The sequence below is a fragment of the Cardiocondyla obscurior genome, unplaced genomic scaffold (genome assembly GCF_019399895.1).
Source record: "Cardiocondyla obscurior isolate alpha-2009 unplaced genomic scaffold, Cobs3.1 scaffold38_0_513239, whole genome shotgun sequence".
NCBI classification, from domain to species: domain Eukaryota; kingdom Metazoa; phylum Arthropoda; class Insecta; order Hymenoptera; family Formicidae; genus Cardiocondyla; species Cardiocondyla obscurior.
In genome coordinates, this window is record NW_027228789.1 from 194,968 (window position 1) to 222,248 (window position 27,281).

The following is a 27,281-nucleotide window of genomic DNA, read 5'->3' on the forward strand; positions in this document are numbered from 1 at the left end:
TATACTGTTACGCCCGGTATACGGAGCGACGTGAAGCTGCTGGTTTGCTCGGAGAATTCGGTTCCCCGTTGCCAGGGGAATTGATTGCCAGGGGAAAGATTGTTTGATTATTATCGATTGACAGTTCTGCCGGTAACTTTAAGCGACGAGGACGTCACTTTGTATTTCTTGGTTATTAAATCGTTCTCGTTCTTTTTTCTAAAATGTCTCTTTTCTTTTGCGGTACGCGAATGCCGCGGGTGCTAGAATAAACGATACGCAAGTGCGGAGCATGAACGCGGAGACGTCCGCCGGTCCCGTTCTCGGCGTAACAATACATTTATTTAATAGTGTACGAATTCTTTATAATGTTACCCTGCAGGTAAACGTGTGTTATGTGGCGCCCGTTTTTATACTAACACAAAATCAGAATAAAAGAAAAACCATCCTTGACGACGCGACCGGCGAAAACACAAGCGTTACGTGACGCATTTCGTAAATGTTTTTTGATTACTATGACGACGAAACATGTTTGTCTGAGTTAATCCGAGCACGGCAATTTTCACGGCCGGCAGTGTTTCATATAATTAATCATTATTAATTGTTGCATATACACGCGTTGTTTAGCGGCACTCATATTTCATGTGATTATTACTATTGGCCTAGCGCGCCTGAGTTTTCTGTAACGCTCCTCATTGGCTGCTGAGTAACTCAGCTATCCACCCGTTGGCTGCTTGCATCAGCCTGATGTTCCATTGGCCATCAGGCCCTTCCGGCGTGCGCGGTTCGCCGTGCGCACATTAATTCCGGCTCACTTATTTCGATAGAGTCCTGAACTTACGGCAGCGAGTGCGATCATCCAATTAGTTGTACATAATAGAAAGTTTTGTTTTGTGTTTGTCAAGAAAAATTAACTCTTCAAGACAATTAAGAGTGAGTGCCGCGTTGTGCATTAATACGATAATAATCAAGTGCCAAGCAATCGTGAATAATTAATATACAGAGTGTCATAGCCCATGTGTCGAACCCGTTAGAAATAGATAAAACTCGGGTAGATGAATAAGAAAGTCCCACACCATTTTGTAAAATTTTCAACCGTTATTGAGAACAAAATTAATTTGTCTAGCGCAAGAGTGACAAGGAAGCTACGCGTGAGTGAGCGCGACATGCGACGGCGCCATTTCTAGCCATTCGCCTGTCGCGCTCACTCACGCGCAGCTTCCTTGTCGCTCTTAGGCCAATACATTTTATACATTTTAATTTTTTTCTTAATAACAGTTGAGAATTTTGCGAAATGATACGGGGATTTTCTATTTTTTTTTAAAGTTCTATCTATACCTAAGAGATGCTCACTAGTCAACCAGACACCCTGTATTATTAAAAATATTTTGTTGTTATTTATGCGAAACAATATTTAAAAATATTGACATGTTTACACATCATTTTCCTTTATTTCATATATCTCAAACGTATGAACAGTACATATGTATGCAAAATAATTGTAATCGGATTTTTCAAAACATAAACTTTTTTAAAAATTATTTAATTACTAATCATTTAGAAGATAATTGTGTTTCTTAGAATGTCAGAGCTCTTGCTTCTGGTGTATCAGTCATAGACGATAATAATAATAATGGAGATTCCGATGTTTTTACTTCTAATTTATCTGAGATTAAAAATAAATTAAATTTTGATTTTAACAATGTTAAACAGAAGTTTGTAAATTTAAAGGATTAGTTATTACGTTAACTGCCAAATTTGCTTCTAGTTTTTATAATGAATCGTCGATGAATAGAACTCATGTGCAAACAATTATTAATTCTTCGGGTACATTTGTTAACAAAATAATATTTGGATATCTAAAGCCAAATATTTAAAATGTTGTCAAAAATGCCGATAATGAAATCAAAATTAAAATTAAACAAATCTTCGATTTATTTGAAAATTTATTCGATTTATTTGATTCATAATTTAAGTAGTTTAAATATTTTAGAAAGCAAGGTACTTTAATAGAACCACAATCGTATGTAATTGGACAACAAACTATTGGGAAAAAAATAAATTTTAATTACGTTATTGTTTCTACTAATGTAACCGGTCAATATACTTCTATGAAGCAAGTTATATAAAAATTGTTTGCTTTACCTTATTTTTTACATACATTGTTAAATTACATGCAAAATTTATTAATAGACTCGAATGGTATTTCAAATATAATTCAGTCTAAATCGTTTAAGCAATTACAAGAGAAGTATCCCAATAGAATAGTTATTCCTCTTATATTTTATTATGATGAATTTGAAGTCAATGATTTACTTGGTTCACAAAGTGGCACTCATAAAATTGGTGCCGTTTATTATTCCTTTCCTTGTATGCCTCCAAATGTTCAATTTCAACTTATAAATATATATATTGCACTATTATTTACTAGTATATATATGGTGTTTATTCCCTTGCGGGGTACACCCGGACCTCCGTTCCGGTTACAAACAAAAACAAATCTTAAAATTAAAGCATTAACATTACATAGACTACACAGATATAACAACAAAACATAACTTAACCTACTCTTTGTCGCACGAGAGAGAGAAAGAAGCCATTCTTAACTCATTCATACTATCTCATTCATTCCAGGACCTCCGCTTCCGGTGCTCATTCTTTTATACCTTAAAACTTTTATCACTTTAACTTTCATACGCACACGCCTCTTCCCTTACTTCTTCCAAAATTTTTAACCATGGTTCCCCCTTCCCATCCTCACTTAAGATATCTTCTATTGCTTCTTCCCATCCCCTTTCATCCACCCAATTTACACATTGCGTCCATGTATGCTTCCAAGTCTCTTCTTCCTCTTTACAGATTCTACATTTCTTATTTTCCTCGTCACTCCAGTACAAATTTTCTTTTATATCATCCCCAAGTCTAAACTTTGCAATTCTTTTTCATCTTTCTTCCTTCCACCCCTTTTTCAAATAACTCGGTATTCTTTCCCCTTTTGTTCTTCCATATATTTTATTAAATCTTGCGTCTCCAATTTTCCTCCATCTCCCTTTTCTTTGTAAACTTTTTTCTCTTTCTACCATTTCCTCCCCCCTCATTTCACCTCTCATTCTCATTTTTTCTACTTCCTCCATTTCCCACCCTAATCCTGCAAAAAACTCCTTTCTTTCCAATTCCCATTTCCCTTCCACCTTTCCGTTTCTCGCTCTTTCTTTCATTTCTTCCCAACACCATCTTGCTAATGTACCTCCTTTACCACTCTCCAGTCTTTGCTCATAACTTCATGCTCTTCTACCCATTATGCCTTTTAACTTTTCCCTCTGCAATTCTTCTCTCACCATGTAGCCCGGCACATATCTTTTAACTCCAAGCACCCATTTTAAAAATCTTTCTTGCATACTTTCCATTTCATTTCTTTTTTTACATCCCCAAATCTCTACTCCATAGCTCGCAACCGACCACACCAATTTATCAAACAGCCAAACTCTCCTTGACCAATCTCTTTCAAATCTTCTTTTTCCAATGCTCCATACCCTTCCCATTACTGCTGCCGCTTTTTTACATCTGTCTCTTACTTGTTCTTTTTGCTTTCCATTTGCCATCACAACATAACCCAGATACTTGAAACTTTTTACCTCTTCTATCTCTTTTCCCTTCCATTTCCATGTCATCTTTTTCCATCTCCCTCCTTTTTTCCGACACCTCATTATCTTTGTTTTATCCACATTTACTTCCAATCTCTTTTCCTCTGCATATTTTTCTAAAATCTTTAACATTCCAGTCATTCCCGCTTCACTTTCTGCCATTAAGGCAATATTATCTGCATACGCTAACGAGTAAAATTTTTTTTCTTTGACTCTTACCCCTCTCCAACCCCCCTTTTCCAACTCGTCATCTAAGTCCGCAATCAACAATGTAAACAAGCTTGGGCTCAGCGGACATCCTTGTCTTACTCCTTTATCTGTTTAAAATTTTTCCCCTTGTTTTTTACCAATTTTGACTTTACTTATTGTTTCTTCCAAAATTTCCTCACATCTATTCACCAAACCCTCCCTTACCCATCTCTTTCTCATGGCACCTATCAATTTATCTCTGTCTGTTCAAGATTTGAAGTTAGTAATTAATTATTTCACCGCCGCGGGAGCAGCACCTCGTGGCTGATCACCGGCGACGGATCGATATCGATCTGTCGTTCGATAATCGCCTCCGATTCTCGAAGACGTTGCCGGCTCGAGGCTTATCAGTGTTCATCTAGCCGTGCCAAGCATCACCTCGTGTGCAACAATGTGCAGTGTGCTTCTCTCACAATTCTTACTCATCGTGCTACTCATCATTCAACTCATCGTTCAACTCATTGCCTTGTCTTCAGTACAACTCATCCAGATCATTTTCGCCGTGTGCAACACACCAAGAATCTTCTGGAAGACATCACCCTGCAGCACGAGGCGTGTTGAACCTCGTGCTCAGTAGCTCATCACATCTCGCAGCGTGTGAACTCACGATTAATATAATTGTGACTCATTGTTTAAACTCAGTGCGAGTTCTCAAGAACAGTTAAACAGACAGATATCAATTTAAAGACTAACTCAAGCGTGAAACTCATTTATAGATTCTGTGCGGATCTCATCTACCGGCGTAACTTGCATATTCGAAGGACTAACACCCGCCTTTTCGCGTTAAATAAACCGGCCACGACCGCGTAACATCCCCGCGGCGTTAATTGTAAAATCTCATTTTGTAATACTCATTTTTATACATTTAGAACTCATTTTTATACACTGTCCACTGAATCAAAAGCCGCTTTCATGTCTGTAAACGTAATTATCATTTTTACTTCGTTTTGTTCAATCTTTTTATTAATGAGGTAATTCAGAATATATACTTGATCTATTGTTCCCATTTCTTTTCTAAAACCCGCTTGACTATCTGGCAAAATATTTTTTTCTTCTACATCCTTCCTTATTCTCTCCGCCAATACCGCTGCATATATTTTGTAAGCCGTCTATGTCAATGTTATTCCCCTGTAATCTTCTACTTTCTCACCATTTCCTTTTTTAACAATTGGCACAATCGTCTTTTCCCTCCATTCCTGTGGTATTCCATCTCTCACCCAAACTCTTTTACAAATTTCCCATAGCTCCTTCTTTATTTCCTCTCCTCCCCACTTCCATACCTCATTTTCTATACCATCACTACCTGTGGCCTTACTTCCTTTCAATTTTCTCATAACTCTGGCTACCTCCTCTAACTCAATTTCCTCTTTCTCATCTATCTTTCTTGGATTCATTTTTCCTACCACTTTCCATTCCACTTCCCCCAATAATTTCCTAAAATGCTCATTCCATTTACTCATCTTATTTTTTTCATTAAGCCCCTTTCTTCTTTTTTTCTTCTTTATTAACTATTTTCCACACATTCCCTTCCGTCCTTACTTTTTCTATTTCCCTTTCCCATCTTTCTTGTTCTTTTTTTTCTCACATAATTCTCTATATTCTTTTTTTGTTTTTCTATAGTTTTCACCTTCTCCTCCCATTTCCCTCCACTCTTTTAATACTTTCTTAACTTCCTTTTTACAATTTCTACATTCATCATCCCACCATCCTTCCTTTGCTTGTTCTCCTTTTTTCTTTTCTTCTTCCTTAGTTTCCTTATTTACAACTTCCTTAACTTTATTAATTCTATCTTTTAGTTTTGTCCAATTTATCTCTTCATCATCTGTTTCATCTCTTTTCTCCTTATACATTTTTTTAAACTTATTTTTTTCCTCTTCCGTCCACTTTAATCTACATAGCCCTTTTTTATTTTTTCTCTTTCAGCTCCACTTCCTCTTTTTTCCCCCTTCAATCTGTACAATCAGCGGATGATGATCTGAGTCCATTTCATTTCCAATACTTAGACTTAGCATTCTCTCTCTTGTTTCTTCATTTCCAATTATATAATCAATCACCGAGTTACCTCTACCTTCCGTGTATGTCCATTCTCCCTTTTCATCTTTTTGTATATTTCCATTAAAAATTTCCCACCTTAATTCTTTTAAAATTCTACATAATTTTCTTCCTTCTCCATTTATCTTTACATCCTTAGAACATCTTTTTTTTTCTTCCTCTTCTATTAACGCATTATTTTTTACCCCTCCGCCTTCTCTGCCCGTTCTTACATTAAAGTCCCCCCACAATACTTCTCTCTCTTTCCTTTCTATCTTCCATCCACACCTTCAATTTTTCCATTATATTTTCAAAATTTCCATTTATATATACTCCCGCAATATTCCACCAATCTCCATCCAAGCAAATTTTCAATAATATTAACCCCTTCTCTTCACTTGTTATCACCTCCTTGTCTCCCACCAAATCAATTTTCCAGCCCACCAACATACCCCCCAATGCTCTCCCTTTTTTATTCTTCTTCAATGCCTTTATACATTTCCACTTATATCCTTTTGGCATTTTTCTTTTTAAACTTTTCCACCCTTTTTCTTGTAACCATGTTTCCATCAGAAAAACAACATCCTATTCTTCAATTTCCTTCCAAAAATCCTCATCTTTATTCAAAACTCCAGCCACATTCCAGAATCTGATTTTAAAATTCCTTCTCTTTTTTTTTTCATTCTTACAATTATTTTTATCATTATTATCTACAATTATTATTTTATCCTCTTTTTTATCAATGTCCTTCTTCTTTTCTATCTCATCGACTTTTACTTTTACTTTCTCCCCTCCCCCGCATCTATTTAAAAAACCTCTTTTCTATTTTTTTCTTCACTTTCTTTTTCCATTCTGCTTTCATCTCTTCTTACCCTTTTCTCTTTTACCTCCGTCAGTTCTTCCTTCAAAATATCTCAGATCTACATTACATCCTCCACCCACAATTTCATATATCTAATTTTCACTCTTTTTCCTTCTTTCCTTAATTTTTCCGCTTCCACCTTAATCTTCCATTTCACCTTTCTTTCATATACCGCCAAATCATTACTTATCCATTCTTTTCTGTCTTTCAATTTTCCTTTTTCTTTCATCACATCTAATTTTCCTTTAAAATTTTCAAATTTTACCCAAACCATACCGAAACCGCTCTTGTTTATTCCTTCTATTTTTCTGACCTCCTCTATCTTTGCGTTTACCCCTAAGTCTTTTATTATTTCCTCTACTTGTCTCTTCATACCCTCTGCCTCTCCTTCTTTTATCTTAATTTCCTTTATGATAACATTACATTTTCTCATTTCCTTTCTTTTTCTTTTTCTATTTCCAACAATCTTACTCTCTCTTCTAATCTTACCTCATCCATTTTTTTCTTTTTTATTCCTTGTATATCCTTGCCTGTATTATCCTTTATAACATTACTTTTCTCTAATTCTTTCTTTCTTTTTTTTTCTTCCTTTTCCTTTATTCTTTTTTCCAATCCTTCTATTTTCTTAACTAACATTTCTTTTTCTTTTCCCCAATCCTTTCTCAAATCTTCTATCCATTTTTTTACCTCCTTCTTATTTTCATGTACTTCTCTTAATTCTTTTCTTATCGCCTCAAAACCTGCTCTCATTTCTCTTACAATTTGAAGCACATTCACATCTGTTCTTTGCTTTTCCACTTCCCCATCTTTATCCATTTCCATTAAATTTCCCTCTGATCCTATTACTTTTACCGACGATCTTCCAATCTTTAAACTCTTCTTGAATACTTCCCCTTTATCTGGATCACTATCCTCCCCTTGTCTTTCCTTCCTTTTTTCTCCTTTCTTTAAAGATCGAATAATTGGCAAACTATTCGATCTATCCCTTCCCCAGCTTTCCGCTTTACATGGTCTTCCGAGCTTCTTTTTCCCTTTTTCCTCCCCTTCCTTTAATTCTACATTTTCTCCTTCCTCCTTTTCCTTATTTTCCTGTTCTAAGTCGTCACTCATCTTTTTACCTTACTTCGTTCTTTTCTATCTTACCTTTAACTTTTATTTACCGACACTATTACCTCCAATCCTTTTACCCTGTCTACCTCGCTACTCCCTTCTTTACCTACACTTTCCTTTCTATGTCAACTATACTCTATGCCTTAGTTTCTTTATATTGCAAATCACCCTAACCTCTTTTCTCTTTCTCCAATTATACCCTAATTTTTTACCTCTCTACCTGTTTCTTTTCCTTTCCCTTCAATGACCCCTCCTTCCCACACCACTCTTTATCCTAATTTCCACCACTCTCCAAGAAATTCAACTACCTTCTAGACTTTAGCCCACTTTATTCTTTCCGTTCACAGACACACAACAATCACTCATGCTACCGGAAACGGAAATCCTATTATTTACTAGTAATTATCGAAAAGAATATGGGAACCGGAATATTGTCTACCATTGATTATAGAATTAAGATTTCTACGCACGCACCTTATTTACACGACCAATGAAAATATTAACATTTATATAAATTGTCGTTTTTTTGTAGCTGATAATCTTGGTCGCCATGAAATAGATGGTTTTGTGGAATCTTTTTTAGCCAATTACCCTTGTTCAACTTGTAAAATATCTTGTAATGAATTACTGAGTGCAACATATAAAAAACCTGAACTTTTACGCACTATGCAGAATTACAAACTTGATGTTGAAAAACATGATGTTACTACAACCGGTATAAATAAAGTATGTGTACTTAATGAAATAGAAGATATTCACATTTTAGAAAACAGTGCTCTTGATATAATGCACAATATTTATGAAGGAGTTTGTGAATACGATTTATCTCAAATTCTTTTACAATATATCAACTTAAAGCTTTTTACATTTCAAGATTTAAATGATCATATCGGAGTTTTTGATTTTAGCGTAAGCGAATTAGACAATCGTATTATTTTCTTAAAAAAAAAAAAAATTTAAAAAAGCATTATTTAGGTCTTTCTGCAACTCAAGTAATGCGTTTTATGAAATATTTTGGTCTCATTATCGGCGATCTTGTACCCGTAGATGATTCTCACGGAATTATATCTTACTTTAAGAGCAATAATTGATATTTTAAACGCAAATTGTACTTCGGTGGAAGAAATTCGATATTTACAATATTTGGTAATGGAACATCACGAAATTTATGTTAGATTATTCGGTAACCAACGTTTGGTATTATCCATTTTATTTATTTAGATAGAAAAAAAAACCGTATTTTGTTGTACAAGTTTTAGAAACACTTGGTTTTTGTAGACATTTATATGCTTATCGCGAGTCGCGTACAAACATTTGGAAAAGTGTGATTTGTAAGTTTGATTGTTATAATATTACCTCTTTAATAAAATGAATTGATGGCAAATTTATTATTATATAAAAATATAATAATTTTATACTGAAAATACAGTAATATTTAAAACCTATATATTTATTGTACACAAGCAAGTTATTTTGGTTATAGCTACTAAAGAAAAAAGAATCAAATTTTTTTCTAAGCGAAACAAAATATTTAGTTAATCATATACAGGGTGTTCCGTAAGTCGAGGTTAATCGCTTGGAAGATGAATGAGGAACCAAAAGCAAGAAAAAAAGTTAATATAAACATAGGTACAAAAAAGCGTTGTTTCCAAGTTATCGCCAGTTTTAAGTAGCGCGTGCGCGCGCGTGTGTATGGATGTAAAAATTATATAAGGTGTTCAAAATATACAATATAACAGCAACACCCGCACAATAATCAACCATAACTCATTTACCTTATACACAGACAAGAAGCCGTGGAATCCAAGGTCGCCGAGGAATAATATAGCCATCAGTGGTTGCACAAAAAAAGCTTGCAGCACGAGCAAGAAATCATAATAAATCTTGTACAATACATCGTGAACTCGAACAAGCGCTTAGATATTAATTGTTCGACTAGGAACGTGAGCACATTGTATTTATCAGCCACAACAAAAGAAATTTGAGTAAAGTTCTATCGCTTCACAATCAGAGTTCGTTCACGGAGAAAGAAAGTTTGTTAAAATTAAAATTTAATTGTCTGTAATGGATCGTTTAACCGTTACCGAATTAGTTGATATGCATTTAATGTATGGTCTCGCTCAAGGTAATGCTACAGAAACAAGAAGGTTGTATATCAAAAAATTTCCGCGGCGATACGCACCGAACCGATGATCTTTTTAAAATATTAATAGAATGTTGCAAGAAACTGGGCAGTTAACACAGCGTCGAAAAGAGGGTAAGCCTCGAATCAACGCTAACACGGAAGAAAGAATTTTGAATTCATTCCGGGTTGACCCTTCTTCTAGTATCAGAAGCATCTCAGGAGTATTAGGTCTGCCAACAACTACAATATGAAGATTTCTTAACAGAAATCCCTTGTATCCCTATCATGTACAACGTGTTCAAAGATTGATTAAAAACAATTATGGTCCACGTATCAATTTCTGTCAATGGTTCGTGAATAAATTAGAACAAATGCCTAATTTCAGTGAAATAATTCTTTTTACAGATGAAGCAGCATTCGATAGAAACAGTATTACAAATTTTTATAATACACATGAATGGATGAAAGCAAATCCCCATACAATTGTTGAAAAAAAAAATCAACGACAGTTCAGTTATTTGGTTTGGGGAGGAATAATTAACAATTTACTTGTTGGACCAAATTTTTTTGAAAACAGATTAAATGGAAAAACTTATGTCGAATTTCTTAAAAGCAGATGAGGTATTTTTCTTGAAAACGTCCCTTTGAATATACGACATAATATATGGTTTATGCACGATGGTGCACCTGCACATTTCGGTTTAATTGCTAGAGAAGAATTGGAACGCAAATTCGGTCGACAATGGATAGGGCGTGGAGAACCTGTACGCTGATCTTCTAGGTCACCCGATCTCAATCCGCGTAATTTCTATCTTTGGGGTTATCTGAAATCCTTTGTTTATATGCGACCAGTTAATAACGTCCATGAACTTAAACAAAGAATAACTAATGGATTTGGAAACATTAAAGAAAATCCCGAAGTGCTACAAAGAGTTCGGGACTCCTTAGAAAGAAGGCTTAGAGCATGCATTAATGCAGAAAGAGATCATTTTAAACACCTTATATAATTTTTAGATCCATACACGCGCGCGCGCGCGACTTAAAACTGGCGATAACTTGGAAACAACGCCTTTTTGAACCTATGTTTATATTAATTTTTTTCTTGTTTTTGGTTCCTTATTCATCTCTCGAGCGATTGACCTCGACTTACGGAATACTTTGTATTTACCAAATTTTTTCGTAGGCCTTTTTAAAATTTTGGTTGCGTTTACAAATTAATTTTTTCAGTGTATATCATAAATTATGTAGGTATATTTTGACGATGATCAATTTGAGAACAAGTGACATGATGGTAAGAAACTTCTCCGTTCGTTTTCTAAACCGACTATTTTAACTACGTCTGGAATAGAGGGTAAAGAAGAAAAGTTAATTGTGGAAACATCTTCTAGACAATCTATTTAAATAGAAAAAAAGACAATAGAAGATGCATCTAGATTTACAGAAATAAATAACCACCCACCAAGAAACATCTTAGTTTGTTAAAATAGAAAAATATCCACAGGAAAATACAACTTTTGAGTCAGATAATTATATAAAAAAAGATAAATATATTAAGTTAAAAAGAACTCCGAAACAAACTATGCGGCAATATGCTATTCTAAAGAAAAAATTAAAATAAAGAAATAAAAATGTAGAAAAATTATTTAATGCAGATTAGCATATTTTTCTTGCTTTTGGCACACAATGAGAAAGTTTATGGTTTGAAGGAACAATAAATAAAGTTTATAAGTTATATATAGCCTGTGAGCAAAAAAAATACGAGAAGTTGCGGCGACAAAATTTGCCATATCCAAGTATTCGTACTTTACAATATCGTATTCAAGGTTTGCAATTTAAGCCTGGTATTTTAGAAGATATATTAAAGCTGTTAAAATTGAAAGTGAGTATTGTTCATATTAATCAAAGGAACATCAATTTGAGAGTATATGTTGTGACGTGGCAACTTTCGCTGCCTCGTTGCAGCTTCCCGCGGTTGTCACAGGTCGCCGGGGCCCCGGACAAACTGCCGTACATAGGACAGAAAAAAGGGTCGCAGGAACTCCGGGAGTTCTTTCCGGGCGTGAGTTAATTTGTTAATCGTCGTGTTTTCTATGTCGCTATCGTATGTCGCGGAATCTCGCGAAACCCGTCACGAGAGAGGAGGATTCGGAAGGCGGATGCACGATGGAATGAAGGAGAACATCGGAGGAGAGACTTGCGGAGAGGACGACTATGTTAGGGAGTGCCCGGGATGGAAGGCCACCCGTGCCGAAAGCACTGAAGAAGACCTGCGAAAGGAGAGGACAATGCCGACCCTACCTCGTCGCTAAGAGTCATCCACCAAAGAATCGACGCAGAAAAAGGGCTAAGAACGGTCATCCAAAATCCGCGCTGATCGCTTAATTGTCAATAGGGCCCCGTGGAAAATCCGCGAGATTGGTGAATGGGGATAAGCCGGGCCTTCTGCCAAAATTTCGCGCGGTTCTCGCTCTTTGATAGTAGCGAGTTTCGAAAGCCGGCGTAGAGAGGGAGGGAGAGAGAGAGAGAGAGAGGGGGGGTGAGAGGAAGAGGGGGGAGAAGGAGAGAGAGAGGGAGGGAAGGGAGAAGGAGAGGGAGAGGGAGAGAGAGAAAGAGAGGAGAGAGCGCACGCGCGCGTGAGCGCGACAACGCATTTTTCGGTGAGATCCTCCACCCGCCTGGCGGTTTTTCTTAACTTTGTAAAGCCTTCCGTTTCTCGGAGAGGCGGCCGCGGGCTTAGACAATACCCGGCCACGTAAACGAGCACTCGGGCTCGGTAGATTTTAAGTGTAACTGTTGGGATATTGGTTGGTTAATAAATAGAAGTACACAAAAAAATAGAAAATAAGATGTAAATGTATTTAATGTAATGCGTATTAGCACGGCATAAGGCAGACTGATCATCGGAGGAGAAGTTTATACCATGAGGACCGCGTCCGCGTTATCTTATTCGCATGGCTCAGTTTACATCTGGCCTTGTAACGTATCGCTACTTAATATAGAATAAACCTTTAATTATATAAAGAAACTATTCTTTTTTATAACAGTAACTCGCCACGGGGTGAGCAAGTAAAAATTTAACAAGTGGCTTTCGACGGGCGTCCGAGCATCGCTGGCCGAGCTTTGTGGGAGGACTATCTTTGATTGAACCTTGCACCCTCGTGTATTGCGTCTGTAGAAATGTCGACGTTCGTGCTCGCACAAAGAGCCCTCGACAGCGACCGAGGTCGGGAATAAGACTCGCGATTTTGGTAGCGACAGGAGACGTTACGCGAGATAATTGATAATTTGAACGAACTTACCTGTAAAGTTCGATTATAATTATGCCTGGTGTCTTGTCCGAATGGAACTAAGTAGTAGCGTGCCTGCACGCTCGTTAACCAAAAGATTTTAAAGTACTAAACGAAAAAATCGAGCGGCTCCATTTCGCGGAGTTCGCTCGTACGAGCTTGCCGAATTCCCGCCCGATCTTCATCAGTTCTCTTGGCTTCGGGAACTGGTTTACGCAACGTCTGACAACCGCCGAAAACTGTGGCCCGACCAAGACTGGGCTTCTTGGTCGTACGCTTGGATAGCTCGCTCTGCGCGCACGTGGTCGATGTGTGATCGCCAACGTGCGGCTCAATGTCCGGATTCGAACTTCTTTCGACCTAGCAGGTCCATTGGGACCTTCTAGCCAATCCGCGTTTCTGCAGTGTTGCATTCTCGCCCACGCAATTGCCGTCGCTTCTATACCTTTGCTTGCGCTTCAGTGCCCTAGCTTTACTCTCTTGCATCATCGTTGGCGCTTCAAAACTTTGTGAGTGCGATTGCCCTGTCTGCATGTGCTTGCTTGCGTGATCCGCATGTATACTACCGTGTATTTGCGCGTTTGTGCTTGTCGAGCACGCTTGTATATGTGTTAACTTTTCATGGGCATGCCCTCCTCCATGTATAGTTCAAACATTTAATTCGTTAGGCCGCAATGATCCTATCAGTGTAAATGTCCCGAACACAATAAAGAAGTGAAGACTTGGGGTGTGTTTATTACACTCGCATAGGACGAGTAACAAATCCTCAAACATTCTGTATTATTATTGATTGATCTATCGACTCAGTTTATTGACACGTAAGGGAGTAATTGCGTATTAATCTTAATTTTTAATAATATTGATAATTTGTAGCTTTCTTCAAGATTACACATTAACAAATTTGTTGTATTAAATATTTTTAACATGTGCAAGTTTGATACCCAATCAAACTTAAGATGTGTACACCACTGACTTCGTCAGGTATGTGACGGAAAGTGAGAGATACTCATTGAAACACAGTACGCTCGTCATTCGCTGAGTAGCCGTTATACGGCATAGTCGTTAAATATAAAAGTAGAGATTCATTCAGAACGAAACATCGACATTTGTGTGAATTCAGGTGCAGTACGAATGTTAAGATAATTGTTGCATTTGTGATAATTGTATTACTATTTTGATTTTGTAACATAAACAGCTTTTACTTGCTGCATGACACTTGTCGGATTATTCTTCTCCCGCAATCCATTTCGTCAAATCTCTAATTCCGAGACTTACAAATTCACACAATGGATGTCATCAAGGCGAGATTCCACTTTGTATCAGAGGCAATAGATACCAAAACTGCGGTGGTTAAATTCAAAATGATCTAATTGATGGAGCAATCGGAAATCTATTAATTCCCTCGAGGTCTGCAAACGAGTGCTCAACATTCGCAACTTTTTGAGAACGCATTAACAAAGAAAGTCGTCAAAAGTTTGAAGACACGTAACCAATTTTGAAATGTGGTTATAACCTTGGCGAAAGGTGATCTGAAAGACGTTTATTTAGATGACGAAGGTAATGTAGTTCTTAATGAGTATTATTTGGAGGCAATTCGGGATGAATTCCCCGGTCCTTCGCAAATCCTCGCGGCCGAGACCCCAACCTATGAAAATTCAATTTATTCTATCTCAAAAAACATGATATTAGAAAAATTTATTAGAAAAAATTTTAATGCAGAAGCATGGCTAAAGCTTTTTGTGATTGAATGTAGAAGACTTGAAATAAGGAAATACAAATTCCCAGAAATTTTAAGATTATTTCTAAAAGGTTCAGCGCTGAAGTAGCTTTCAATATTTTTTAAAATAAATTTACTATTACATGCCTGGGAGTTTTGGAATAATTCATTTGTGGACACGTTCGGTCAAAAATCATGATCTGAAATTGCGTATGCGTACACATTTAAATATTTAAATGGATTTTTATTGGATTTTGCTTTAAAAAATAGAAACAAAGTAATAGATGTGGATCCGAATTTAACTATTAGTTCTCAAGTAAACCTGATAGTGATATCTCAAACTCAGTTAGTTAGATCCCAGTTAAAAAAGAAAATTTATTCTAGGTCGATTTCTATTATTTCTGAGATCCGGGCTGTCGATCTCGGGAACACCCGGTCAATGAGCCTGATCGGGCCAAGGAAGGGGAGTTCCACCCCAGGACAAAATATAAGAATGTTCTGATCAGAAGATGCACACTGGCCTCTCTCCTGATCTCCTCGGGATCGAAATGGTCAGGGCCTATGGTAAAGGCCCTTTCCGGGATAGGATCCATCCACGGAGTGCAAGTCCTGCGGAAAAGCTCGAGGAGAGGATCGAAGATCGCTCTCGGTTCCTCTTGCTCCCCGAGGAACTCGACACTTGGGGCGGGGGAAGGGGAAGATTCCGGGCTGTCAAGTTTCTGCTAAAAGACAGTATCATCCTTAGCAAGAGAACCGACCTCCTCGGATTCCCCAGGATATGGTAACGGCGATGGGATAGGAGAGGAGCATGCTCCAGGAGCAGCTCCAGGAAGATGGTCGTTGAAATTTAGTGAGATGTCTGGAGAATAGGAAGAAGAGGTAGGGTAGAACCGCTCCGATTCAGGCTCGGATCCGCTTGCGAAACCATTGAAGACCGACGGACTCGGAGGTCGGGCTGGTTCCCAAATGAGATCTTCTTTTTGTGCGGTTTCTTCCGGGGTCGGTAAAGTCGAAGGAGCGGGTGGTGGAGGTGACCACAATCGCTTTCCTTTTCTTTGGGGAAGGTCGGACGTTATCTACCCTGGCGTCGCCGCGAGTAGGTATTGCAAAAAGAAAGTCTGGACAATCTGTCGCAGACTTTTTATCTTTCGGTTACGGCGGGTCCGGCTTTTCTTTATCGTCCGCAATTTTGACAACTCCACTAAAAATTGGAATTTAAAGGTGATAATGAATGTCTAGAAAAATGTGGAGGGCAACACGTCACATTCTCTCTCTCGGCTCTCTCCATTCGTTCCTCCAAACTCTTCACGGTTCCCAAGATCGGATGAAAGCTCTCTCAAGTTTGAGTTGCCCATAGTCACCAAGTATTGGTGGCTTATTGAAACCGTTTGCATGAGAAGACCAATCACTCGAATCTGATTACCGGAAAAATCCGAGGACTACAGAAAAACTCCGAAATCTTGAGACGCGTACGGCACCCTTCCATCTTTCATTTTATTCACTTTGAGGTTGATTGACATGCTCTTTAGTGGAATCTTTTGCGGGGAAAAAAGAAAAGAATGATAATTGAAATTGAAACTTACTACTTGTTAATCTTGATTTAACTTTTGGTTGCTCCAAACGGATCCTCGTCGGTATCTCTTTTCTTTTCCTCTGAGCTCTTCTTTCACACACTCACAATTCTCATAAGGAATGTTCTTCGGTTTAATCCAGAGACAAAATACAAACTTCAAATCAATCCAAAGACAGAATGAGAGCGAGCCCAGCCGAAACACGCGGTTTTATAACCTCGGAAAAAAGGAGGACTAGCGCCGGATTTTCATTTTTCAAAAATCAATAATCTTATTTGCCAGTCGTGTCCCTCCACTTTTTCTTTTTCATAATTATTGGTTACTCGCGTCTCATTCCTTCTCTGATTTTCTTGGGCTCTAAGTTTTCGCCCTTAAGTCTTTAATTCATGGTGAAGAGTTCCCGATATCTATTGGCTTGAGAGAAACATTTGTTCATACTAGGCTCCGCCCACATGGCTTTGCCCTTTTCAACCTTCCAGAATATTATTAACAATTAGAGGAAAATTGTTAAGGGACCCTTTTCGTTATCGCCGGGTCATGTTTGTTTATAGAACCCGACAGCGTATCATATTCTTACGATCGCAGGACTTTTGCGCCTTTGTTTTGCTTATATCTCGAACCCACGGTATAACTGCGATCTCAAGTGCCTTAGAAATCTCCCTTTACGTATCGCCAGACATTCGATATTGATTTGAATCGTTTTGGGACCCTCTTAGTTTAAGGTCCCTTGAAAAGTTTTCTGTTTAGCTTTCCGTCGGCATTTGTAGCATAATTGTTGTAAGTTTAATTTAAGCATCCGGCGATAAGAATTTCTGAGTATAAAATTATTTCTTCTAAAAGCTTGGAAGTTTTCTCTCATCACCAAATAATCACGGTTTACTTCTCTTTATCTAATTTATCGATCGCGTGTTGGAAAAAAGGAGATATGGAGTCTGAGGATGTGACATAATATCGAAAGCATTACACGAACATGGATTCAAACTGAATCAGTCAAAATGTATATTTGCGCAAGACAAAATAAAATATTTGGGGCATGAAATAGAAACTAATTGTGTAAAATCCTTAAATGATAATGTAATTGCCATTAAAAAATTCTAACACCACGAACATACAAACATATTAGGCAATTCTTGGGGAAAATAAATCTTGAATATATGCCCAGATCAACCATAATACTGGAACTATTTTATAATCTATTAAAAAAAAAAATAGAATTTAAATGGCCAAAAATTTGCCTACATAATTTTGTAAAGATAAAAGATTATTTATGCTTGAAACGACCTGACTACTTTGCGCAATTTAATGTCGGTCTGGCGAGTGAATACTCGGGGCGCTCGTCGGAATACAGGATTCGATTTAGTGTAGGTTCGAAGAATGCACCGAGACGAGGATTAATAACAAAACAATAGAATTTATTATAAATAACGTAGACGCGCGCTTAACGAAACGCCGTCAATACAATTAAATTACAATAGATGAGATAAGACGCGTGTGCGATAACAAAGTTCGTGGATGGTCGCGATAATCCCCGCGAATCACAATGTTGGTGTGTCGCGTAACGGTGGGCGCGGCGATCGATGGGGATCGCGGCGGAGCGCAGATTGATGGAAGATCCTTTTCGGGAGGACCGGTGATACGCGGGACGCGAGCGCCGCACGGCGGGCGTGGTTCGCGGTACAAAAGACGGGTGCGCGTAATACTAGGTGTACGAAGGGCCGAGGTTCGGTAGGTGCGGTCCGACGGTAATACACGGCGGCGCGGATGACAATTATCGATGCGGTAGTTTGATCGTGGTTTATCGAGGTAACCGGGAATTAAGATGCACTCTGCCCCAGCTTGTCGATTGGCTGATCTCTCTTTCGGCGGGTCTAGTAAAGGTAGGAGACACGGATAGGGGGGAAGGGGGGATCGAACAATTGCTAAGCGACGAAAAAGCTGGGGCAGAGTCAATGCTATTAGACGTGGATCGCTTCTAAGAGCGCGCTCTTATTCGCTCGGTTATAAAAATTCATATAAATGTTAAGATCGCGAATTCGACAAATTGGTGCTAAACTTTTCTAAATATATTCTTAATGTCTACCTACACCCGACAGATTTTCCGCATTTCGCGGGACACCCTGTATATGTTCGCAGGTGTTACAATTTTTCGATAAGAGTAACTTTACATATGATGTTCTTGATACATGTGTATGGTAGTGTGCGTGTAGATGTCCACAAGTCAGAGCTTGGTGAGAAAAAAAGATATACGGAAAAAGAAAGATGGAATATGGTTAAATCCGCAGGGGCAATTACTTATTTCAATTTGACCGTTACGATTGAAATGATAAGAGCCTGTTCACAGATACTTTTTTTCAGGCTGATCGTGTAAAAATGTACATGTTTGTAACGGTGCACCCGGCGATGCATCGTTCCGGCCACAACAACGGCCGGCCGCCGGACACAACACCGTCCGGCGGGGACCCGGGGCGCGGTGCGCCCCAAACTTTATATTTTAATACACGCCGGAATAGCACGGCAACGCATAGCCGTTCCGCGGCTAAGTCCATCCGCGGACTTAGCCGAGCGTCCCCGAGCGCCGCCGAACCGCGCCGTCGACGTCGAGGACCGTCGTTTCCGAGCGCGCCGCATCCCGGGGCCTCGGCGCCACGCGTCGGGACACGTCACGTACCCCGCTGAGCCCCGGCAACCCTGCGCCGTCACTTTTTATGTATAAAAAGTCAACGCCAGGACTCAGCGGGACCGTCTTGATCCGTTTGCTCTCGAGCGAACATCCGATCCTAGAGTACGAAACCACGGGGTGAAGCGATCTTCGTCTCGGCCAGGAGATCCTGGCGCTCACGATCCTCTAGTTCCGAACTCTGACCGTACGCACGACTAGCTCGTGGGGTGGAGCGCACTCCGCCTCCTTCGAGAACTCTCGATCCTACGTCTGCGGCACGGAAAGACTCGAAACGCATTTAAGATCCCGTCGCACCGTCCTGATCCACGGGGTGGAGAGATCCCCGCCTCGGCCAAGAACTCTTGGCTAGCGACACCGGTCAAGGTGCATCCTGCCCAAACGCATTGCGTCCTCCGCGATCCACCGACGCATAGAAATTTCATACCGCGCGCTAGATCACTCCGTATCTAACCGCGATCAATAGCACGGCGGGCCCCGCCCGTCGTTCCGCGCCCGCGGCCCGCGTACCGCCGGTCCTTCCGACAGGACCGATCGCGGGATCTACGATCCGCGCCGAAAACCGCGCCCACGGTTCTGCGCCACCCACCGCGCCTCACGTGGGGCATCCGCGGCCATCCGCGAATTTACGCCTCGCGCACGCGTTACATCGATCCGCGATCGAAAGGGCCGACGCGCCCACCAGCGAATTATATCCGCGCCGCACATTCATTATCTTCGTTCTGTTACAACTCTGTATATATACAGGGTGTCCCAGACATAACGAAAAATACTGGGAGGATAGATAGAATTGATTGAGACAAGTAGAAAAGTCCCGTACCATTTTGCAAAATTCTCAACCGTTATTGAGAAAAAAATTAAAATGTATAAATTGTATAGGCGTAAGAGCGACAAGAATGCTGCGCGTGAGTGAGTGCGACAGACGACGGCGCCATTTCTAGCGATTCGCCTGTCGCGCTCACTCACGCGCAGCATCCTTGTCGCTCTAACGCCTATACAATTTATACATTTTAATTTTTATCTCAATAACGGTTGAGAATTTTGCAAAATAGTACGAGACTTTTCTACTTGTCTCAATCAATTCTATCTATCCTCCCAGTATCCGTCATTATGTCTGAGACACCCTGTATATCGGCGCCGCTTGACCAAGCGGACGTCGTGGTTAATTAATAAATAGTCTTTTTTGTTACTACATCCGTCTCGGTGCATTCTCGACCTCGTTTACTCAAATCCTGCGTCCCGACGAGCGTCCCGGGCTCGCTGGCCCGACATTCGAGACCCGCCGCGAAAGAAGGTCGTTTCATGTTAAATAAGAACAAGGCGGTCGGGTTTCGTTAGGTCTTGTTCTTTGGCAGTTACACAAAAAAGAAGAATATCGAGTGAACTGCAATTCGTTGTTATTGTAGCACGTAATTCTTCGGTTACTTTGGCAGGGATATAAATTTTCGTTATATAAAGAATTAGCAGGTAAATTACAATATTGAAGAGTATTTTAATTATTATCTGAAAAAAAACCAGAAAAATTATCTTCATGGTGAGAAACTGTGGTTTGTTACCGTGTTAACGGAGTTGAAGAATCAATTTCAGGGAAAAGATGACAGGCGTCCGGTTTTGAACCAGAATAAGTGTTAGAGGAAAAAAGCTGTGAATCGATGTCGAAAAAAGGATAAATCAAAGATCGCTCAGTAGTTTGAGCAGCGAAAGAAAGGGTCGCATCGAGAAGCTGTTTGAGTAATATCAGATGTAGTATATAAGGTAGTATTTGTTACAGGGCGTGAGGGTGTCGAATTATTTAAATTGTTAGTTGACGATCTGCTTTGGGCTGGTCGAAAATTATTGGAAGCATGTTGATGAATTAAATTCATTGAGTTTGGCACTATAATATTCAGGAAAAAAATAAAAGATTGAGTTTTTTTTTAAATTAAGAATTAGTATAGAACTTACTTCTTCTGACAAAAGTTATCTGGGATCGAGCTGTTTCAGTTGCAGTCTCCTCTGGGCTAAGTGGTAAGCGGTCGATTAACTCTTAAGTTCGGTTGGAATAAGTCGGAAATAGTGACGAGTTTCTGATGTTGAATCACTGCATGGAGCCCCTGTATAGCCGTCGATAAATCTTCTGTTGTTCGTTCACGAAGAAATTGGGCAAAGTTACGGTGTTATTACTTAAATTGTTTAATTCGGTAGTGACCACGGTTTAAAGTAGTAAAGTTTATATAGCTGAAAATCAAAGAGAAGAAGATGTCGTGGCATCCTAAAATTGGCGGATTGCACATCTTCCGATTTTTGCGATTGTTCTAATTTCTCGTTATCTATTGAAATTTATAATGTCGGTTGCCTTTGATGTTTAAAATAGCCGTAACCAGGCGTGCCATATTTATTATTTTCGTTAAACTTCAGGAATATTGCTTAACTCCAGTCCGCTTTGGCAATTACTCTGGTGATCGTATTAAATCTAGAATTTTTATAAGTTTCCGTCTTGGCATTTTCTTATCTGGTTTGTTAATGTTCAGAATATTCCATGTTAGAAGCACACATCTCGGTATTTCTGAAGAAATATAATTGAACTGGGAAACAGTAGCTGTATGTCCTTTTAACCGTGAGAAAAAGAATTCATAGAGAAAATCTTGTAACCGCCAGACGATCAGTGGATTTTGTTTGTTTTGTTTTAACGATTTAACTAATTAGCCACGAGTGTAATGTTCAATCTGTTGACCACAGTAAACTTATTTTCTAGTAAGCGGATTATCAGATAAACAGAATGTCAACTATTGGGTAGCACATGTCACCACGTAACGGTCTTAATTTTTCAATGACTTGGGCGGAATAACCCTTCTGCACAGAAAGAGATTTCTTTTAGATTCATAGCCTCTTTTGATTAGTTACGCCTCCGAATACTATTCCTCAAGAAATAAGGGCTTTGGTTTCAGGCTTAGCAAGCCTCTAACTTTGCTTTTAAGAAAGATATTATTGTGGTGCACGTCATGACAAAAAGTTCAGCAGTAGTGTTAGCAGTTAACACGGATCACGACACATGACGTCAGACGTAATATGAACAGGCCTTACAAACTTATTCAAACTTAGCACAATGTTTTATTACAATGATATAATACTTGTTACCTAACAAAGTTGGAGGAATTTAACATATTATTTATCTAAGGGGTTATAAAACTTTGAGTCAAGGTAAAAAAGTATGTAATTAAAAATAGGTGTTCTTATTCAAATTTTTATGATTAACCATGGCCAGACGGATTATTTAAGATTATACCAACTTCATATAAATTTTACCAACTTATACATTTTTTTAAGCCCTATTCTTTTTCTTGAAAATATTTTTCCAATAAATCAATATTCTCCAAGATTTTTAATCGTTGTGGAACTCTTTGCCAGCACTGTATATGAATTATATTAGTATATATGAATATCAAACCTAAGTAAACGCTTATGTTTTATTATACAGTTTTTTAACATCTCATGAGAATCTATACATTTGTCCAAACTTGCTAATTGATTTTTGAGAATCTCTAACTGGCCGCATATATGGAAAATTAGCAATCCAAGAAAGTTATCGATTCCACTATAGGACATCATGGCAAGAATAATGTAAATAACTTGACTAATAAATGTCAGTTCAAACTGCGGACTTTTTGTAATGTCATAAGTATAATAAGTTTGTAAAGGCATTGGTCCACCTGGGTCAGTAGTAGTAGTATCTCTCATCGATATTCCAAAACTTGGGAGTATAATAACAAAAAAGCATGTTACTCCCATGATGAAATATGCAAATGTAATAATTATGCGCGCATTTCGTGCCCTTCCAATCATTATTCTTCTTTCTTGTGCACTTTTTAACTTTACCCAATCTTCCATGATCATATTCATGATTGGTGTGATGGCTTCAAAAATATTAACATTAAGAACTTTGAATGCGGTGAACAAATAATTATATATACCTTCTTTTTTCCACCAGAAAATAATGATTTTTACCACACAACTTATTGCTGGTAAAGTAAATTGTAAATTATCTAGTATTAATATAATATCTCCAAAAATTCTAGCCAAAGAATGTATAGAAGGGATAAGGACACCAAGCGCTATACTCAAGAAAGTAGCAAGTACTCGAAAATTGCACAGCAATTTTTGTTGCAAATTTTGTGCAGCATTAGGCCAGAGTCCAATTACATTTAAAATAAAACGATTTAAATTTACTGCCCACTCGAAATCTACCTACAGAAATCTTAATAAAGAATCTTATAAAGAATCTTAATAAAAAAAAAATCTTGAAAGCTTGTTAAAAAAATTAACTCAATAAATTTACACTTCCAAATAAAATCATTGTTGAATATGTAAATGTCAAATATTATTTTTAGAATTTTAATTTTTAGAAATATGTAAAACATTTTACTGTTATAAAAACATTTTTTAATAATTAAAAATAAATTAAATTAAAAAATGCTAATGTTTCAAAAAATAAAATTAATTATCCATGATAAAGATAATATACAGGGTGTCCCAGACATAACGAAGGATACTGGGAGGACAGATAGAACTAATCGAGACAAGTAGAAAAGTCCTATACCGTTTTTACAAAATTCTCAACCGACTCAACTGGCTAAGAATGGCGCCATCGTCTGTCGCGCTCACTCACGCGCAGTTTCCTTGTCGCTATTACGTCTATACATTTTATACATTTTAATTTTTTTCTCAATAACGGTTGAGAATTTTGCAAAATGGTACACAACTTTTCTACTTGTCCTGATTAGTTTTATCTATCTTCTCAGTATCCTTCGTTATGTCTAGGACACTCTGTATATTAATAATATAATAATTGTTCTAATTAACAGAATGAAAAATACTATTATTAAGAGCAAAAATTAATAATTTTTAAATATTTCTATTAATTTAACAAACTGCAATAAAAATATTTATATTTAAGTTATATTAAGTTTTCACAGTTGCAGTTACAATCTCGATAAACACCTTCGTGCCCGTTATGTGTCGAACTTTCCATGTCGAACGTTATCTGGAGACTGACGCTTGATTCTCGTCTATGAATCGACGTAACTTCGTATTAAATGAAAAGTATTTCCTGCGCATGCTCTTAATAATAATAATTTTTACGAGAGACGAATCAACTTGCAACAAAGTGTATTAAATATTCTGCGCACCCTCTTTCCAAGTTTTTGTAACTTCGGTATCGAACTCAGTACAAAACATTGGCAAACAAAAAATTTAGTAACAGGTCAGTATTAAAAAAAGCACTATACGTATACCTATTGTTTTCCTACACTTCTATTAAAGACTATAGTTTATATGTACAATTACAAAAATAAATTATGTCGGATACCGTTTTATAAAATAAATTTGATAATGACAATTATTACAATCCATATTATCCCAGCTGTATGACGAATAACGGTAATTTTATGAGTTTTATTTATTTATTTTTAGACTGTACTTTATGTTCATATATTTTACTAGGCAACTTAAAAACTTACGAAAGAAATCGGGAGGAAAATTAGGAAAGAAAAAACACATTATTTGAATTTAGAAAAGATAAAGGATTTAATAAAAGCATAAAAAACTATTCCCCAGCGTCAAAGCAGGGAAAAAGCCATATTTAGAAATACAGAAATTTTACAGAGATCAGAGAATAACATTGTAAATCCATAAGTAATTTCAACAAGCAGAAGATAAAAGTAAATTTACTCACGATTTCGATAAATTTGTTCAAATTAAAATTGATAATATTGACCAGCGAAGGTCACAAACAATTGGGAAAAGATCAACGAGAACATCTCGCAATAAAAATTTTGAGGGAATAGCCTTCAGTGTTTCAGAGATTCAACGGAAACAGTTCGTTATCTCAAATAGGATCAGTCCGTGACAATTGACGGGAATAATCTGTTCACAATTTCGGGAACAGTACGAGAACACTGACGGAAACAAGTCGTGCTTATATTCAAGAGCAGCTTGATAATTTCTACGATTAACCTATTAAAGGTTCATAGATTCTACATTTTCACCAACTTAAAAACTTAACTCGTATAACTCAAAATTTATTTAATTCAAAAAAATTATACAGAGTCAGACACAAGACCTTGACTGACAGAATATATTAATAAACTAAACTTTACATTTTTTCTTTTTTTTTCAAAGACAAAAATCTTATAAATATATCGAAACCAAGAAAACAGAGAAGCGAAGTAAGCAATTACAAAACTGCCATAAAATCAAATATCGATTTTAGAACATTCTCTAAATGGCGCGAACACTATCACATATCTATGTATTTTTTTTTAATTGCAATTTCAAAAAATTATTAAACTAAATTAAAAAATATTTAAAAAATAAAAAAAAAATATCGTTTCATATATCAAGAGACGTGACAGCGTCTCGTGTCAAGTGTACGCATAGCGAGACCTACCACTCTCTATTACGCGAGTGTTAGATTTTGGGCAAAGCAAGGTTAAGAGATCTCATTAACGAGCAAAATAATTAAACTTTAATTAGGATTATTAAAAAGCTTGAATCAAGTTTAGTAATAAAAGTGTTTCTGGTGTAATATCACGAGGAAGTCAAGACAGAAAAACGACAGTGACACGATAGTTTAACCACTTGTAATAAACATGAGTTTAATAATAATATATCTCATAATTCGGAAACTTCAACCAATAATATTAAAAGATTACTTAGAGAGATTAAAAAAAATTAGATTTAAACAATTTTAAATTTTCGCATAGGCCACGTTCTAAGTCTCCAAAAAAAACGTGAAACGCGTCTAATAATAAACTTTACCCGCGTAGCGCAACAAAAAATAGTGATAATATCAATTTTTGTGTTGCTCACTCTAAATATCCAGATAACTCGTTAAATTGTAGGAAGTCATGTCCTAAATATAAAGAATGGCTTGACACGAAAAAAAAAAAACTAAATATGCCTCCGTCCACGGAGACGGTTAACGGAGACAAGACTTCAAAGCGTCTTCATATACAGGGTGTCTCAGTCCATATGTAAAATCCTATACAGATAGGAAGTCTTGGGGAGATAAGTAAAAAAGTCCTGTACTGTTTTAAAAAATTCTCAATAGTTATTGAGAAAAATAATTCATTTGTCTAGCCTAAGCGCAACAAGGAAAAGGCGAGCGAGCGAGGCGATGCGACGACGCGTGAGGCAGAGTAAAGAACGATACGCGAGCGAGATGAGGCGACAATGTGCGCATGAGGCGAAGCGACGACGCGTGAGGCGGAGTCAACAACGACACGCGAGCGAGACGAGGCATTCTTTACTTCACCTCGCACATTGTCGGCTCGCCTCACGTGCGCATTGTTGCCTCGTCTCGCTCGCGTGTCGTTGTTGACTCCGCCTCACGCGTCGTCACCTCGCCTCGGTTGCTCGCCTCTTCCTGGTCGCGCTTAGACTAGACAAATCAATTATATTTCTCAATAACTATTAAGAATTTTTTATAACGGTAAAGAACTTTGTTTTACTTATCTCCCCAAGACCTACCTATCCATATAAAATTTTACACTTGAGCTGAGACACCCTGTATATGATCCTCTCTCTAAAAAAGTTTTTTTAATAGACACGGGTTCTGATATCTCGTTGCTTTCAGCAACATCGGAAAATAAAAAAATTTCTCCTATTAGAAAACTTTTTGCTGCAAATAGCACAACCATAAACGTATTTTCTGAAAATTCTTGTACTCTAGATTTGGGTCTTCGTCGTAGATTCAGATGAAATTTGAATTTACGATGAAACTACGTCGATTTGAATTTCAGATGAAACTACGTCGTTTTTTAGGTATGGTAAATTTCTATCGTAGAAATGTTCCTAATGCCGCTTCCGGTCAAACTCTCCTAAATAATCTTTTATGTGACTCGCGCAAAAATGATAAACGTCCTGTCAAATAGACACCAAATAGACACCAGAAGCTGAAATTGCATTTAAAAATTTAAAGAAAGATATAGTTAACGCTGTATTATTAGCTCATCCTCGCATTGGCGCGGATCTCAGATTGGTAACAGACGCT

The 27,281-nt window shown here is 37.7% G+C and overlaps 2 protein-coding genes across 2 annotated transcripts; both read right to left on the reverse strand.

The window, feature by feature from the left end:
* Window positions 1-1,928: 1,928 nt before the first annotated feature.
* LOC139112614 (uncharacterized) lies at window positions 1,929-11,756 on the reverse strand. Its single transcript, XM_070673697.1, has 3 exons — window positions 3,262-11,756; window positions 3,083-3,217; window positions 1,929-2,916 (listed from the first exon to the last, which is right to left on the reverse strand). Exons 1-3 carry the CDS (start codon window positions 3,783-3,785, stop codon window positions 2,664-2,666), a joined length of 912 nt encoding a protein of 303 aa, XP_070529798.1. The 5' UTR covers window positions 3,786-11,756; the 3' UTR covers window positions 1,929-2,663.
* Window positions 6,824-7,875, reverse strand: LOC139112617 (uncharacterized protein PF3D7_1120000-like). The gene is made up of 2 exons (XM_070673698.1): window positions 7,255-7,875; window positions 6,824-7,162 (listed from the first exon to the last, which is right to left on the reverse strand). The coding sequence occupies exons 1-2, from the start codon at window positions 7,873-7,875 to the stop codon at window positions 6,824-6,826; spliced, it is 960 nt and encodes a 319-aa protein (XP_070529799.1).
* Window positions 11,757-27,281: the final 15,525 nt, after the last annotated feature.

What these genes read in the sequence shown, in the direction of transcription:
- LOC139112614 (XM_070673697.1), bottom strand. Translation starts at nt 3,785, where the DNA reads ATGGCAGAAAGTGAAGCGGGAATGACTGGAATGTTAAAGATTTTAGAA. An exon ending in ATAATGGGTAGAAGAGCATG is followed by an intron (nt 3,218 to 3,261) that starts AAGTTATGAGCA and finishes GAGGTACATTAG; the next exon opens with CAAGATGGTGTTGGGAAGAA. An exon ending in AGAAAAAATGAGAATGAGAG is followed by an intron (nt 2,917 to 3,082) that starts GTGAAATGAGGG and finishes AAGATGAAAAAG; the next exon opens with AATTGCAAAGTTTAGACTTG.
- LOC139112617 (XM_070673698.1), bottom strand. Translation starts at nt 7,875, where the DNA reads ATGAGTGACGACTTAGAACAGGAAAATAAGGAAAAGGAGGAAGGAGAA. An exon ending in AAAAGAAAAAAATGGATGAG is followed by an intron (nt 7,163 to 7,254) that starts GTAAGATTAGAA and finishes AAGGAAATTAAG; the next exon opens with ATAAAAGAAGGAGAGGCAGA.